This window comes from Thunnus thynnus, chromosome 18 (genome assembly GCF_963924715.1).
Source record: "Thunnus thynnus chromosome 18, fThuThy2.1, whole genome shotgun sequence".
NCBI classification, from domain to species: Eukaryota; Metazoa; Chordata; class Actinopteri; order Scombriformes; family Scombridae; genus Thunnus; species Thunnus thynnus.
In genome coordinates, this window is record NC_089534.1 from 21606528 (window position 1) to 21624637 (window position 18110).

General features: G+C 42.2%; 1 protein-coding gene across 1 annotated transcript; it reads left to right on the forward strand.

Annotated features, from left to right (window-relative positions):
• Positions 1 to 1550: 1550 nt before the first annotated feature.
• Positions 1551 to 2651, forward strand: LOC137169910 (uncharacterized). The gene has a single exon (XM_067573323.1). It carries the CDS (start codon positions 1551 to 1553, stop codon positions 2649 to 2651), a length of 1101 nt encoding a protein of 366 aa, XP_067429424.1.
• The last annotated feature ends 15459 nt before the right edge of the window (positions 2652 to 18110 follow it).

Here is an 18110-nt window from a genome sequence, read left to right on the forward strand (position 1 = left end):
AAAGCTTTGCAGCCAGGTTTGAACATTGTTAAACACTGCACACCAGTGAGGAAGACCAGGAGTTGAAATGTGGGATGCAACACCGGGTGGTTTCTCCTGTTGCATATTCTACAGGACAAATGAGCCTATATTTTCAGTCCAGACTTTGTACATTTTTAACCCATGCTTTGGATTAAGGTCTCACCTTAAGGAGACTCCACCTAACCCTGCATGCTATATTGCATTTTATGTCTATGAAACTGCTTCCACTCACTTGCCAATCAAGATCTCTTACACTCCTCCCATGCACAGACCAACTGAGGTGGTATTGATGCAGTTATGTAACCACCTGAATATTGATGAACAGTACAGCTACAGTATGCTCATATGAATATGCGTTTTAGTATGTGAAAGCTGTCTTCATGATACAGATTGCATGCACATTGGTACAGTATAGCTTGCTTTAAATAGAGAGTTTGGAGAAGATGGCATCATGAAATGTGAAACTGTTACTGTACTTAACAGTAGTCATGTCCAATTACATTAAGTTAGAAAACTACAAATTTTGTGGCACCTGAAAAACATAAAGACAGACAGTGTGTGTAAGTGCACAGTATGTGTGTGGAAAATCTCTAAGTTACATAGGGAGTGAAGAAAGAGAAAAAGAGAAAAAAGAAAAGACATATATCACAGTAATACTGCACTAAAACAAATGTGAACTTTGACTTTTTGCCTCCATATTCAATAGCACGTACTTTAAAGGAACAGTTCTAAATTTTGGGAAATTACCTTATTCACCTTCTCACCTACAGTTAGTCGAGAACAATGGAAACAGGGAAAAACACCTACCGACAACTCTAAAACAAAAAAAAATTAACAAGTTGTATCTCTTTTGTTTAATCTATACAAAAAAAAGACATTAAAAAACAACAACAACAGAGCGCCCTGGTAGCCATTACTCAACAAGCCTGTCCATTAGTCTGTGTGTCTGTGTGTCAGCTGCTGTGTGCTCTGTTGGATCAATGCTCTTCTACTGCCACTGACCTGGAAAAAACTGAAAAAGCTTTGCCTGCTCTGCTATCAATAGACGGTATAATTAAGAACAGCACCCTCAGAGTAAGCTGTGCTCAACTAGCAAAGACACTTGCTGGGATTGTGCAAAAATGTCTCTCTCATTAAACTCAGAACCTGAAGGTTTTACAGATTAACAGCAGAGGAGCTGTGATATTCACTGTCTTTGACTTTGCCCTCAGAACGTCTCAGCGTAAGAAGATATTATGGTGTTTGTGGGCAAGCATGAAGTAATGAGCAATAGCTTTGTTAGACTGACCTACTGTAATAGGACAGTCTTATTCTGTGCATTAAATTTTAAGTCATGGATGTCCTTGCGTGACATAGTAGGGGGTTATCCTGGCATTGAAGGAGACCATCTGTTCAGCCTAAAGTGAAAAGTATTGGATCTCTTCTAGGTCAGGCACATTGCACAATAATGAGACAGGATTGGGGTAGAACTCTTTAAAATCGGAGCTGTCCACTGGACCATGGATTAACAGCCAGTTCTAACAAGAGCGATGCAGACAAGACTCAAACCGATGGATGGGACAAGCAGCACAGCCTGCTTTCTCTCACAGAGAGACGCAGCCAAGCAGGGCCAACCGTCATGGGCCTCCTCTGCTGCCCTCTGCCCCATGATCAACGGTGACCAGGTCTGGCTGGAGGAGCTGATAGGCCCCTCATCTAACTGGTCTTCCCCCAGCCTCAGCTTCCCCAGCAGCAGCCCAGGAGGCAGCAGGAGCAGCAGCGAGGGCACCGGAAGCCTAAACAGCTGGAGCTCTGGAGTGACCTGCCTCCTGCACAGCTCTATCAGGAAGCAAAGTCAGGAAGCGTTTCAAACTCGACGGAGAGAAGAGAGAAGGCGGCCAGCCTGTCCAGCCAGAGGGCCTCATGGCAGAGCTCATCCACAGGCGGAGCAGGGAGGAGGCAGCGACCATAACAAACCCCATGCATGGCCAGAGAGGGGTGGAGAGTGTCAGGGGAGGAGCTCTGCACAGACCCGTGCCAGCACTAAAAGTGTGAAACTACAGTGGCTGCTGGAGGAAAAGATTGAAGCCAAAGTGAAGTTTTCACAGTTTCTGGATGAGGTAACATCCAACATATTTGACCCAAACAGCCTGCAGGCATTTGGGAAACCAGTCTCTCCCTCCAGCTTCACCACTACAACCCTTGCTCAGCCTGAAGACCAGATCCAAGTGGTGACCCAGTGGAGCCCCAGGCTGACCTACTCAATGGCCCAGCAGCAGGGCCCTTTACTGGAGCAGAAGACCCAAGAAGAACAGCCTCCCACTGACCTGACACAAAAAACCTATCTGGAGACGGACATTGACACAGTGAGGAGGGATGACGAGCCAGAGGACCTGGAGATAAAAGCGGATACACCGCCACCACCACTGGAGATAGACGAGTCAAACGTGATTCCACCTCCTCCACAGTTCTGTCAAGGGTTTGAGATGAAGAGACCCTTTTTGGAGTTTCAGTACGACTTCCCTAAATACCCCCACAGATCTGCCTCTCTGCCCAAGGGCATCAACATGGTGAGTGATGAAAGTCAGCCCAGGCCTCTGAACATATGTTATGATTGGAGCGGAAGTTGTTTCTCTGAGAACTTGAAGTGATGTCTGAATAAATCAAGTTATTTGGATGATTTGAGTGAGCAGGGGTGCAGAATGAAAATGAAATGAAATAGAAATGGGCCTATATAATCTATAAAGTTCTTTGACTATTGCAAAGGGCTTTTATCAACCCATAAAATGTCAATAACATAAAGGAAATAATCCAAGCAGCAGTAACCCATGAAATTAATACAAGAAAAATAAAAAAATAAAAATGAAACAAAAATAAATTAAGATTTATTGTGTAGAAAAACATTTTTTTTAAATGGCGTGGTCTGTAAACTGCTGTCTGATTGAACAATATTTTGGCCACTTGGGGGCAGTGTGAACACAACATTGACATGTCATCACATACATCCAGCTGACATGTAGCACCTTTAATGTAGCATTAATCTGGAATCATGTTTCTATCCACCTGATGAATGTAAATCCTTTTAGCTCTGGTTTCTTCTCCACCGACTCCTGAGGGAAGTATCGGCTCTTTAGTGACTAAATGCTGCACATATGTTCACCAGCTTGTCGCTAACTGTGTCTGTTTGCCATTTGGTGCTTGGCAGGAATTGTCTCTCTAACAAGTGTGCTGGTGGTCATTTGTATTATTGCTCTGTTAATAAGATTTGAAGACTTATAGTAGCTTTGATGGGAGTTGATTGAAAGCTTTGATTGACAGTTCGCTCGCCTGCTGCTCTCCCGGACTCCATGTGAGGTGAACCAAATCAGTAAAGTTGTGGGCCGTAAAACCAAAACAATCAGCTGAAAGACACTAAAACGCTCAATAGATGGGATCTGAGGGGAACTGCGGAGTGACCTCTCTCACATTACATGAGCTGAAAGGTTTGGAGTAAACTTTAAAAATCAAAATATATATATACAGCATATAGATTTTAGCTTATAATCACACTGCTGTTTCAAAACAATTCCAATTCTTTGTTCCGCATGAAAAAAAAAAAAATTAGATCTGTGACTTGTGCCACTGATCCACACAGACATGCTACCACTCAGCTGATCCACAAGTTCAGATAGATGATGATGCGTCTCTGAGTCTACACAGGAGCGGTGCTTCACGCTGACCGCTGAACGGGCTTTTATGGGTGTGCTCATTAGCATTCTACCCATCACCAGCTCCTCCACACAAACAATCTGAACTGAACAATGCAGTCATTTACTGACTCAGCCCACTCACCAAGCATTTATTGTGTGACATCCATCATTTACTCAGTTTGAGACATAACCTAGCTAAAATGGCTGTGGATGCAGAGAACCTTTTTTTAACAGCTGTTTTCTTCAAGAATAGCAACTGGTAGTTTCCCCAGTCTTATAACAGCAGTGTGCATGTCACAGGGAGATAGGCCTGAAGGCTCCATTAACAATTACAGCATCAAAAGTGAATGTTTTTTGCAGTCTCAGCATTCAGCAGACAGTCACCTCAGTTAGAGAAGGAAATCCACCTGGATATGACTATCTTATTTTAAATTGGACATTATTTCAGGTACTAAAAAGAATAAAATTGTATTATTTAACTCAAATATCTTCAAATGTAATTTAACTTCTGTGATTCTTTGCATCCTCTGGACAGTGTGAAGCATCTCTGAACAAGTGATGTTCACAAAGATTTGCAGTCTGTCAGTGTGTCCCCCCCCCCCGACTCCAAAACGTACTTGACGGATCTCAGAAATCAGCAGCACTGCCATTTAATAATAAAGGAGAAGATCACACTGTCTTAATTTATTGTCTGATTAAAATTCAGCCTTTGCCGTCACCTTAGCAACTGCTTGAGAAAAAGGTGGGCGGTGTGGGGGCTGAGAGGCAGGCATGTGAGCCTGTTGGTGTTCATCACAGTGTAGTGTAGTATAGTGTAGCGTGTGTGTGTGTGTGTGTGTGTCGCTTACAAAGTTTCATCTCCTCACACAAGTCCTTGTACTTGTGTGAGCGCGGTAACAAAACATTCTTCACAGGCACATGACCTTCTGCCGTGTACCAACCCAATTCGTCAAGCATCCCCCAACTTAGAAGTGGTTTCTTTTTTTTTTTCATTGGTATTCTGACTCTTGCTATGTTTCCTACTGACCCTGGAGATCAAATAATCTGGAACAGTTACTTCCTTCATTAATTACACTCTGTGAACATGCACGATCCCAAATCATGAAGCATGATGACATAGCAGCAGCAGGATGCCACACTCGATCGGGCCTGCACGCTAAATCTGAATGAAGATGAGGATTCTGGGGGAATATTCTCAAGATGATGCATAATTCATTGCCTTCAAAAAAAAAAGGGGCCAGCAAGACTTGTATAAAACGTATTCTCCCCCTAACAGTCTGGGACTTGAGATGTAAGATTCAACAGATTGAACCACCTGTTCCCCTTCACCTCCCCCTCTTCTCTCCCCCCTCGTCTCTATCTTTTTCCTCACCCCCCCCCCCACCTCTCTCTCTCTATCTGTCTTTGCTCCTTCTCTCTGCTCTCTCCGATTCAGCACCTCGACAGGGATATTGAGTTGCTGCCAGTATCTCTCATGGGGGGGCTTGCCATGTATCTGCAGTCTGGCTGCAATTGAGGCTTCCGCTCCCCTCTCTCCTTCCCTCCCCTCTTCCCCTACTTTTCACACTCTCTCCTCTCCCACTATTGGTATGATATGATTGTTCTCTTCTCACCTTGAGTAAGCGCAGATGTAGACAGCCGGGGCGCAGTCTGATGAGCGTCGCGTTGGCTTGCTCACGAGCAGAGATGGTGGAGTGGGAAGGGAAGAGAAAGGAAGGGAAGCAGCAAATGAGGGAGCAGGGAGGAGAAGAGGGAGAGGAACATAAACAAAAACAGAGAAGGGAACAAAGAGCGTGCCTGCTGAATATGTATGTTTCATTTCTTTTTTTTTTCGGATGAGTGTGTGTGTGTGTGTGTGTGCTGTAGCGATGCTCTACTTGGCAGCTCCCAGGCCAGTTTGATGGGTCCCCTCCATTAACATGCTGTCATTTCCTTTTAGGTGCCTGACGAAGAGATGAACAACATAGACACTATCAGGTGAGATTCTCCCTCTCTCTCTCTCTCTCTCTCTCTCTCTCTCTCTGCACATATCTTTCAGTGCTCCATCATCACACCCACGCGTTCTCCCTGTCTTCTTCCTTTAAGCTCCTTCCCTCCCACTCTTCCTCTCTGTCTTTTTCTTTCACTCTTGCTCTCTCTCCCTCACTCCCTCTGTCTTCCCTCCTGACTGGGCTTCTGCTGCTGCTGCTGCTGCTGCTGCTGCTGCTGTTGCTGCTGCTGTTGCTGTTGGAGTGGTGTGGTGGTGGTGGCGGTGGAGGAGGAGGCGGCGTCGGCGTCAGTGGTGGTGGGGTGTGCATGTGGTGGGGTTTCTCTGAGCTTAAGGGAGAGCTGGGTAAGCCAATCCAGATAGCACATATAGAGGTGGTGGTGAAGGGGGGGGCGGGGGGGTTTCTCCATTCCCCGGCGAGGCTCAGGCAGCAGGATTTTATCTCTCCGTCTCCAGGATGAAGCTCTGCGTGAGTGGAAGGTACTGCTTCACCGTTTGCATCTTTGATTTGGATTACAAAGCTTGGCTTGGTTGTGTCTGTGTTTGTGTGTTTGTGTGTGTGTGTGTGTGCGTGTGTGTGTGTGTGCTCATCTGTATGTGATGTGGCTGTGTCAGCTCGTGCTCTCTGTGTACTGATGCAGTGCTTTTCTGATACTTTGTCAAAGATAAAAAAGGGTGTTGATGGTTGTATGCAGGAAAATCTCTTGGCTGGAAATTTCACCGCAGCGTTTGTGGCGTTACTGTAAAAGCTTTTTCTCTCTGGGATCAATCAAGAGAGGCTTTTTAAAAAAATTAGTCTCGAATGCATTAAGGTAGCGAGGATGTTCATCCATGACTTGTTTATATCAGCTTCTGCATGATTTTGGGCAGTCACCTGTCGGAATGCACCTACAACACTGATTAATTACTCTGCATGATAGCGCTGCTCCACCAGTATGAAGAACTGTGCAATAGTAGTGCTGATGAATGACTTTTATGCATTGAAACAAGCCTGACAAGCTCAGATGCTCACATAAACCCTAGGTGATGACTGAACTGATGCTTTTACATGCCTGCATAAACAGACTTTAATGGGCTCATTAGAAAATTACAAGTGCTCACCCACTTTTCTGATTAAACTAACATTACACGGTCGGAAATTAAAGCAGTAGACCAAACATGACGAGATGCGGGAAAGGATCTCTCCCTCTTTCTTGGTTTTACCTCTTTGTCCTACAGTAGACACGTTTTTAATTAATACTATTACTAATGAACCATTATTAATCCGGCGCAGATGGAAATAGATCCCGAGCCTTTCCTTTTGTGTTCGATTACCGATGGTATTATTACGATTTCAGGCAGATTAGAGTTTAAAAGCCGTTTAACCAGCCAATGAGGGGTAATTAATCTGACGGGGTGTTCCTCCAATATGAGGCATCAATTGTCCTCACCTCTGTGTCACAGCTTTAATTGAATTATAGCAGTTCTGCCAAGATAAGAGGCGGGGGGTAGTCCTTCGCCTTTTCGCCTCGCTCGTTGCTGAATAGGAAACAAGGTCACACCTGAGAGTCTGACCTTACCTCTACATCACACCCTCCACCCCCACACCTCATCTCCAAGACGCCCTCCAGTCTATACATGATGAAATGTCCTGAAATCTCTCCCCTCTCTTGCTTTCCCCCCATCTCCCGTCTTTTGCAATTTCTGTCCCTCCCTTGGCTGGGCTCCTGCGTTGGGGCCCTGTGGCGGAGATGGAGATGTAAATTTTACATGGAGACACATTGGATCAGTTAGCTCCAGAGAAGAGCAGAGCAGAGCAGACCTCGGCTTGACAAAAAGATTTAGAAGTTTTAAAGAGTTTTTAAAGTGTTGTCAGAATAATCCAGCTCACATCAAAGATCAATCCCCTGCTGAAAACAATTTTAAGTGTTTTATTTTTTTTTTAATGATATTTACACCACTTGGGGAAAAAAAAGTGAGAGCTGCTCCTGCAGGATCAGGATGAATTATTATGCTGCTTTCTGCAAGAGTGGTGATGAAATGACGTCCTTGTGTGGCAAGAGAATAAATATTTGACATAGTTTTAGGGTTTTAAGATGTTGGTTAAGTGTTTTTTCCCCATATTGCACTTTATTAATCATTTCTTCAAACATACTGTAGTTTCAGAATCATCTGCACTCAGTTTTCTTTATTAAAACTACCATCATCATGAGAAGATCAATACCACTCTCTAAGTGTGTTATTGATCTTCTCATCTAACTCTTGTCGAGGAAAGAAATATCATAGTTCCCAAAATATTGAACAATTAATATATGAAAACGTTCAAATTATTTAATATGGTTGTAGACACTGAGAAAGATTTGGATAAAAATTGACATTTTTACCGAATGTGACATAACAATCACATGTAAAGGCTAATTTAGTGGCTTATTTAATTAATTTAGTGTTCTGGATCATATCACATGATCTTTATCATGTTATAAGTCCATGTTGGCTTAAAAGTTTAGTTTTTATTTCATTCATTTTTGACCATAGAAACAGTAGTTATAGTATTAAATGATTTGTGGTTTGAATTAACATGAAGGCCTATAGTGTATCTTTTTAGTTTGTACATATGCAGTTGGGTGGCAGGCTAAAGGGGAAAAACAACATAAATAGTCTTAAAAAGGCCACCATGAAGCTTGCACCTTGTAAGAGATTTAACAAATCTCTGGAACTCTACTAGTGGGATGGACACAATTTCTTAAAAAGATATTCCCTCATTTGGTGTTTTGAGGATGCGGGTGGAAAGTACTCATCCGTTCAAAATTTCCCATAGGTGTTCAACTGAGTTGAGATCAGGTGACTGAAAATGCTAAAGCACGTGATTCACACCATTTTCATACTCATTGAACCGTTCAGTAACAACTTGTGACTTGTATAGAAGCATAAACATTTGTTATGTTTCTCCACTCGCAGGTGTTTCCTTTAATTTGTCGCTCATCACTCGTTTCCAAGTGTTAATCAAGTGCAGCCAGTACAATAATGTGTCTGGTATTTTTTTGTCTTATCTTTGTGTCATGTTTTAATGAACTCTTTCCTCTACCTGCTCGTGCTAAATATGCACCCAATCGTTGAGCTTCAAGATTCATTGCTGGTCTCGAAAATAGTTGATTCATTTACATTCACATTCTTTGCGCAGTTTTCTGGAGCTTTCAGCTACATGTCACACCCTTCATCAGCACGCAGAGTTTGATATCTTTGACAACTGAGCTCTGAGTGTTACGCTGATGAACTCTACAAGATGTAGCTGAAAGCTCTGAAAAATTTCTAGCTAGTGGACGTTGCACTCAAGACTTTTTTTGGCAAACTAAACAATTGTTAATTTATTTGTTCTACACAAATCTTGTGCTTTTTTTCACTAAGGATGTACCTACACACAACCAGGTATCTAAAGCAGCCGCTGTATGAATTAGGTGTCTACTGAATCAGTTTTTATTTTAGATGAAGTGGTAATAGAGAACAGCAAAGCAGACATTTATTTCTGTGAAAGTGGTGTGGGGGAGGGATTGGTCTGAAGAGGCTATAGAGGTCACTTTTGATCTGTTTAAGTGGACAGTGTTGGTCTAACAGACTAATACGCTCCTCTATCCTCTGTGGTCTGAACAGTCAGCCTCCCTCTACCTCTCTCTCTCTCTCTCTCTCTCTCTCTCTCTCCATGTCTCTCGCTCGCAAAGCACTGACAGCTCCTTTGGGAGTCATTAAGTGTATCTTATCATCTCAACCCCATTATTCCTCCTCCCCTTTGGCCTCTTCAGCACCAGCGGTCAGATCACACAGGTCAGATTTATTCCTCGAGATGAAGCGGTCGGGTATTTAAATGGCTGAATGGCTTCACAGCTTATGACAGCTGCCATAACTAAATCTTTTGGCAATTTGACTTGAATTGAACATTTACATAGTAATCTATTGTGTGTTGAGTCAGTTCTTTTCTCACATAAAGGTCCATGACACTAATTTATTGAAATTTAAAGTACACGATTGTCAAATTCGAGATCGTATCTGACTAGAGCTGCAACAATAAGTCAATTTGGTTTTTTATTTTTGCCTTTATTGAGCAGATATTTGAGGAGAAGAAAAGGATGTGACAGGCTTCAAAGGTCTCTTGCTGAGATTGAACCTGAGACATTGTGCGTATGTGGTATGTGCTTTAACCATTAAGCTACCTGAGCACACTAATGTGTTGATCAAAAGACAAGTAATTGGCAACTATTTTAAAAATGGATGACAAATGGGGGACAGAATCCACAAGCCTCCTTCTGTACAAAAATGTTATAAAAGTTTATTTGAAACTAATAGGAAGCTTCAGCCGCCCAAATTAGTCAAATCAAGTCAATATCTTTCAAAGCTACTGTCTTTTTAGTGCCAAACACTGTCTGTCGAGACACAAAGAGGGAATTTTTTACTAAAAAGACTGTAACTGTGGAAGATATCCACTTTATTTGACTAAGTCATACTGTTGAATCCTCATATTATCTTCAGACAAACTTTTTAACACATTTTTGCCCAAAATGAAGACTGTGGATTTTGTCCCCCATCACATTTGGAAGGGCTCTTTTAATGGTCAGCATTAACAGGAGGAATGATCACAGCAAGCAAAACCAGTTTCAATCTTCATATAGGTGACTGTTGTTTTAAGACACACTTAAAAAATTGTGAACCTGTCCTTTAAAGCCTCATTTTAGCCAAACATAAACCTAAAAAATAAATGTTTTCTCTTTGAGTTCTGTTGCTTGTGTCATCATGAGGATCCCAAACTGAAGGTCACAGATTACACATCTTTTTAAAAAATTTTTATCATTTTATTTTTTCTGGAAAGCTGTTAGTGTTATATTGCTTTCTATATTTTTCAATATAGTCTTTCTGTAAAAGCACCATTCATGCATCCCTGAGTTGAGGCCTTTTAGTCTGCCTCTTGAGATTCATGGATGGACCATAAGTACATCTGAGCCGCCTGCTATATGTATATAAGTGCCCTAGGAAAATGCTTATGGACACACACACACACACACACACACACACACACACACACACACACGGAAACAGAGAAAACAGAACAGTACACTGCAGGCTAGCAGATTTGCAGAGGCGGTTCCTTTGTTGTGTCTAATCACTACCTGTCCATTCGAGCTCCACTCGTAAACAATATGTTGTGATGGTGGGCGGTGTGCATGTGTGTGTGTCTGTGCGCATATGTGTGTGTGTGTGCATGTATGTGTGCTTATGTCTGTTCTTCTTTTAATGAGCTGAACCCTTTTGAAAGCTGCTTGTGCTTCTCCGTCCCATTTCCTTTTGGTCGCGGCTGATGAGATGGCAAATGCTGTTCTTATTTTTGAGTGAAAAATGCCACAACATTTATTGTATTAACCTATTTTATTTAGTAAAGTATTGTCCAACCGACGAGCCGGAAGCCAAAAAATGAGCAGACTGAATGAGAGAGAGAGAGTGGACAAACACCATCTTAGGGCAGATTTGGGGTTTCTTTTACTCTCAGGTTAATGGGAAAATATGAAATGCAAAAGCAATTCAGAATCACAGATTTGGAACACACAGTAATCACCAGGAAATGTCAAAGTTGTGATTTTCAAATCGAGTGAGAGGTTTCAGCCGGAGTTTCGGTGTAAGTGTGCAGATTCTGGGTCAGAAGAAGATGAGGTCTCAGTGGCTTTGCTAGGCCAGCTCTCAGTAGGATTCATTGGCACCGTACCATGATTTTCTTGTCTGGAGGCTGAGGCTGTTTTTTTTAGAACAGCGTGTGCTTTTGTGTGTGCGTTGTGTGTCTATGTGTGTTTGTACATGTGTGTATGTCAGTCCTCTTATAGCTTGGGGCTTTTCTTGCCTCTAGTCTACTCCAAACTTGTATTCATTTCAACTTGCATAATTTGGTCAAAAACGCTTTCAGTTATCAAGTGTATGTCACAACATTTTACATTATTTTGTGTTTATGCTATTTCTGCTGGTATAGGGAAGATGACGGCTGCGGTTACACCATTTCCTTCCAAAGAAAATCTATTCAGAGAAGCATAATCAGCAGTTCACAGGAATTTTCTAAACATTTTTCAAGTTTTACTACAAGATTGCAGGAGGACCACATCTTCTGTAAACTACGGTGGTCAGCGCTTTCTTCTGGCAGAGAACACAACAAGCTTTGAGTGTATTAGGACATGAAAAATATGAAAATCTTTTTTTTTTTTGCTAAAAAGCACTAGAAAAACAAAAACAATGGGTGTGTCCTGACTGACATTAACACTGGCAATGAATGCACCCTCCTCGCACATTTCAATGTGATGTGTATTGGCAAAGCAGAGGTGCTTCGGCAAAAAAAGTTAACCTGGCTCAACCTTTGTTGCAATGCGCCATCATTTAGCAAGACGCTGCTTTGGCCAATCAGATACACACACATTCTTGCTTACGTGTAACATCAACGACAAAAGTGTACTATTGTGCTGTGATAGTTTTCCGGAGTTGTAAAGTTTTTAAGTATTATAGTATTATTAACCGCTGTACAGTGTTTTGGCATCTGTTAAGCCTTAAAAAAACAGTCTGACATTTTGGAAAAATAACCTTTTTGCTTTCTTGCCGACACTAAGATGACAGCATTGATACCACTTTCGTAGATGTACCAGCAGCCAGTTAGCTTAACGTAGTATTAAGACTGGAAACAGGGAAACAGCTAGCCTGGCTCTGTCCAAAGCTAAAACATCTGCCTACCAGCAACTCTAAAGCTCACTGATAAACACTTTACAGTAAATCTTGTTTGCTTTATGTTGATGAAATTACTGTGTTGGGCCAAGAGATAATCTGACACATAACACTCTAAAACCACAATGTTTTTTTACACTCCTGTTTTTGTACAAACCATATACGATATAATGTGTTTATTTGTGAGCATTAGAGGTGCTGGTAGGTGGATTTTGTTACCTTTGGACAAAGCCAGGCTAGCTGTTTCCCACTGCTTCCAGTCTGTATGCTAAGCTAAGCTAACCAGCTGCTGGATGTAGCTTCATATTTACTCTACAGATATAAGAGTGGAATCAATCTCATCTAACTCACAGCAAGAAAGCAAATAAGAACATTTCTCTAAATGCTAAACTATTCATTTAAAACTCATGCATGTAATATTTCACTCTTCTCACCATTCCTTTAGCAAAACTATTTAGTATCTGTTTACAACTTGTTCTGATGCTTGTATTGGGCTAGATCTGTTCATTATGTTGACTTTTTGGATTTCAGCAGAACACATCTGTGTACAGTATATTTGTATTATGTATATAGTATACCAGTATTTGTGTTTGTGTTTGAAGCTCAGTTAGCCTCCATCACCTTTTCTGCTCATCCGAAAATCCTCTCAGGATGGTTGTCATGATTATACACTCCCTTGTGCTGAGTGCCATCAGCGGCACATGAAATCCGTTCAGCGGGTCATTATCCCCCGCTGCTGGTAATGATGTTGGTAGTTGGTGTGTAACTACTTAGGTGTCTGCTCCTGAGTTAATCAATGCTGGACAGAGACAGTCGTGTAAACCCCCACACACTCACAGAATAGTATTTGAAAGGGTGGTTGAGGTGGTTGAGTCATACTGTACATGTCACTGGGCTGAGTGACTGGTGCAGGTTAGCTATACCTTGTTAATCTGAAGGCATACGGGGCCTGAAGAGCTTCTTCTTCTTCGTCTTCGTTCTTTCTCTGCCGATGCTGCTTGATGAGTCAGCCTCTTGGGTTCCCCCGCTCTAATGCTGAGGTCTGGGCCTGTGATAAGGGCTTTTCCTGAGAGCCAATCTATCTGCAAGGTAGATGCAATCAGGAAGGAGGGAGAAACAAATAGAACAGGCAGGAAAAGGAAGAAGAGAGAAAGGAGAAAGAGAAATGATGATACACAGTAGAGGTTTCACTCCCACTCCCCTCTTCTTTCCCGCTCTCATTTGGCAACAACTTCTCCCTCTTGCCTGCCTTAATTGAGGAAGGCCAACTACTCTGGCTAGCACCCCCCCCCCCCCCCCCCCCCCCCCCCCCAAAAAAATGCTTCCTGTTTCTCCCCTCTTCCCCATTCCCCAACTTTAATATCCTCCTCTTCCTCTACCGCCTCCCCTTCCTCTTCTTTTCAATGCTCTGAGTTCCTCTCAAATGTCAGCATGGCATGAGTGGGTGGCAGGCAGCGCCATCTGAACGAGCCCCGTCTACGGTTTGCTGCAGTGTGAGGATCGGCTAAAGGAAGAAGAAGCAAGCGAGTGAATGAGCGAGTGTGTGTTGGCAGTTTGACACCTGACGTAGCCTGGGACGTGTCGCTAACAGCTGTCCCTTTTGACTTTTATGTCGGACACTGTTGCTTTATTTCATTCTTGGGTGAAAGGGATTGAATTGCCGCAGCACACAAACACAATGACATACACAAAAACACACAAAGACATGCAGGTACACATTTACACACGTGCGTTGGACATACAGATGCATCCACATACATGTAGAAGTCACGCATTTCTACTCAGGCTCATATATACATAAAGACATGCTCACACCCACCAAATCTTACACACATATCCAGAGCCAGTGTGCTATGACTCAGAGGGGAGCAGCTGGAGTGAAGGCTCCAGTGGCAGTGGTGAGCTGTCACCATCTGGAGGAGTACATGTCTCCCTGCCTCCTCAGCCTGCAGCATAAATCACCTCCCAACAACTGGATGTCAGTGGATCAACATGTTTCTTTGCGTCACCTGGTCTTCACATATGTGTGTGCATGTATTACGTACAGTATCTAGCTCAAACGTGATGCTTTGCTTGTCTCTGCCACCTTGCTGCAGTCACATCCAGAATCCATCACTGGTTCCTTTCTGAGTGGACAGTCCAGCACTCGGATCAGAGGAGCTTTGATCAAGCTTTGACGCGCCGTCACATCTAATAACCTGCACCATTTGTCTGTGGGCTGACGGCTGCACCTGTGCTGCGAACGCCATCGAGATGCAGGGGATCAGGGGGATGGAAGAAATGTTTAGAAAAGTAGCTTCAGTCTGTTGGCCTTGTCAAACTCTTTTCATGCAGTCGGTAGTAGATGTGTCAGTTCTTGTCCTCTGTGTTTGGACATATAAGAGATGAAGACATTGGGTCAGCAAGAAGGGATAGAGGGATGTTTATACTGATAAGTCTGAAATCTGCCTGTCACAAAGGTCTTTCGTCCACCACCAATGAAATAAACCTAGAAACACATTTTACTTTCTTTTAATATATACCAGAAGTAGAAATACATGGAGAGAAAACCCTTCATTTAAACAAACAATAGAAATATGTGTAAGGATAATTGTAATATTTTAATTTACTAACATAAATTCCATAAACTTAAAAGCTTTGAGACTGCCTCTCTTTCAATGGGTTTCTCCTCACATGATAGTTGAACTTTGCTGCAAAACAGAGAGAGGCCCTTGCTCTTTAAGTCTGAAAGACTGAGACCAAAGCTTGACATTTACCACAGATGTCTTCAATAGTTGTACTTTCATTTCACTTCCACTGGATCTTTGCAGGAAACAACACAGTGTGACATCATGAAGGGAAAAAATATGCCATAAAACCTACATCAACAATTGTTTGAGAATTTTTAAAGAGTGGATTTGAACCTTTTAAGAGACGTCAAGCCTAAAAATAATCTGTTACTGTGAATTTAATAGAGAGTTTAATATTGTTTTAGCCTTTATTTGCCTGCCAAGGACAAAACTGTGGGGCATTTTGTCATTAAAGTGATTATCAGCGCAAAATACTAGCGGCATCAGTCCAGCATTTTTAATACTGACCTTTTCCTTCAAATAGCATCCCTGGTTTAACCGTACTAATAGTTGACAATCTGTCTGTTTGCTTTGTTTGGCAGGGTCAACACAGGTAGAGCACTCAGTAACTCTGCAGGCCAGACTTAGCTGGTCTCCTTTGGGAAACTAACACACATGCCGGCTCCCTGTGGACAATCCCTATAAACACATGAGAGGGAAGGAACACAGACAAACCATGAAAAAGATATACATTGGCAAAACCGCCTTAAAAGTCCCCCGAAATGGCGGTAAACATCCGAAAAAGAGGTAAGAGTGAATCTCTCAGACGCCATCTTTCCATCCGTCCTCGTTTTTATCTGTTTGTCCGCTCATCCGCCCACGAGGTGTCTCCTTTCGCCGTCCAGTGGTGCTAAAGCAACCTCATCCCGCCTCTCCAAGCCCAGGAGTCATGCTGCCTCGTCATCTCATCTTACCAGAATGAAAGCACTCATTACGTCTGACTCAGCTCCTGTTCACAGCAAAGGTCACTAATGGGGGATTTTTCATCCCTGGAGCTACTTCATGTAAACTCATCCTCTATCAAACAACAAACACCTGCATTCCCCTGCTAATGCCTGCCAATCAAAGAGAAGCAGAAGGTGAGGAGGTGGGGGCTGCTGGGTAATGCGGCACTGAAATGCCATGCAGTCAAGAGATGTTCATTGAATCACTCTGTTGTCAGGTATTTTTTACGCACTGACTTGGTTATAGATGCAGCAACTTTCCACTTAAATTGAGGCAACTGCTTGAAAAGATATTTCAGATGTGGAAAAATATCTTTTCAGTTTAAATTTGTACCAGGAAAGGCACATTCTTATTAAAGTAGTGTATGTTTAGGGGAGACTGAACTTTTAGTTGTACAAAAGTTCGGTGCAGAACTGTGCTTGAGCGGGAAATATTTTAATTGAGTAAAAACTTACTTAACTTGCAGATCCAAACTACCAAAGTTTTTCAGAGGCACAAGTTAGCCAGCTGAAAAGACCTGTGATCAAAATACTGAATAAAAGCCTTTCATTTTCCATGTCTGACTAAGCTATTTCTGGCGTTGAAACATACATTTTTAAATGGATGAACATTTAAAACTTTTGTTAGGTGGCTAACGACAGTCACGCTACCTCTAACTTAGAGGTAATGTAAGTTATGTTAGCTAGGTGCTAGAGATGAAAAATGCGGATCACTTTGCTGATTTTAAATTGTTTCATTCAGTTCCTTTCAAAGATTCGTCACCATTTCGTCACCGTCCGTCATTTCAGTAGTACATTCAGTCTGCTGGTTCAAAATGTTGCATTCAGTTCCATACAAAAACAGACTTACACATGCAAATAATGACTTGCCCACTCTCGCTAGCAAAAGTAGACATGATGTTGTCATACTGCCACAAAATCTCAGAATTGTAGTTCATATCTAGTCTCCAACCAACAGTCGACTTTGGTTTCTTTAACCTTGAAGGCCATCTTCCACTAACTGTAGCAAAGCAATATTAGTTGCCATTTTTTAAGCATACCTGAATGGTAGATGTGTCAGACCTGGCAAGTCCTCCAAATTAAAATAACAAAATAAGCTATTTGTCCAGCTTCAGAACAACACATACATTACAAGCGTTTTCTGCTCTGAGGCCTCAGCACTACATTATTTTCCCATGCCTTCAAAACTTTCACAAGTCACATCAGGATGCAACAACACTGTAAAACACTGTTAAAATAACTTCTCATCATCGTGATTACAATAACAACTGCTTGGTTAAGGTTAGGGTTGACAGCAGTTGTGGTTAAAAGAAACCAATGTTGACTCATCAATCCATTCCGAATTTCTTCCTTCATTCCTTCCTGGACAACATCGCCCGATTCCCCCTGACAAATAAGAGTCATGATTCCCACACATTCCTGTTAGTCAGTGTTCACAAGGAAAGGGATTCCCAAAAGATTTTAAGATTTTAAAAGCACAAACAACAAAAAGAAAGTCCTAATTTGACATTTCAATAGAGGGACTTATTGCAGATTGTCTTTGACCTCACTCACTGATGTTTAAATCAACCAGTGAGATTTCTGCACAATCAGGTATTTTGTGTGTTTGACATGTCTGTGAATCAATTCCAGTAATGCCTTATTTGTGTGACTGCCCAAAATTAATAATCCAACCAAAATGGTTTATAAGACTAAAATTTAGATGAAAAATTTAGATAAATTACAGAGAATGGCTACTTTCCCACCCACTGATTGCATAAATATTATCATGCATATTCATGAGATGGAAACTGGATGATACCTCCACTTAGTGACCTGAAAGCATTGAAAGGGAACCTGCCCCTGTTTTTTCCTGTCTCTCAGCCCTCACCCTCTGCATCTATGATCTTGTTAAAAGAGAAAAAAACAGACAAAGAGAGGAAGTGAAAAGCGCGACGTGACCACATCTCCATCCACTCTCTGCTATCTGTTATCCGGCTGCAGATAGAGTCATTACCCTCCTTCCTCCATCTGTCCGTCAATACAGGGTCCATTAAGCCCAGCCGTGCACACTCAGATCCATCACGGCAACAGACATTTCCTCTTTTCCCACTCACACTTGCCCTTTTATTAGATTGAGGCCCAGGTAATGCACATACTCTAAAAATAGTCATCATTGTGC

What these genes read in the sequence shown, in the direction of transcription:
- LOC137169910 (XM_067573323.1), top strand. Translation starts at nt 1,551, where the DNA reads ATGCAGACAAGACTCAAACCGATGGATGGGACAAGCAGCACAGCCTGC.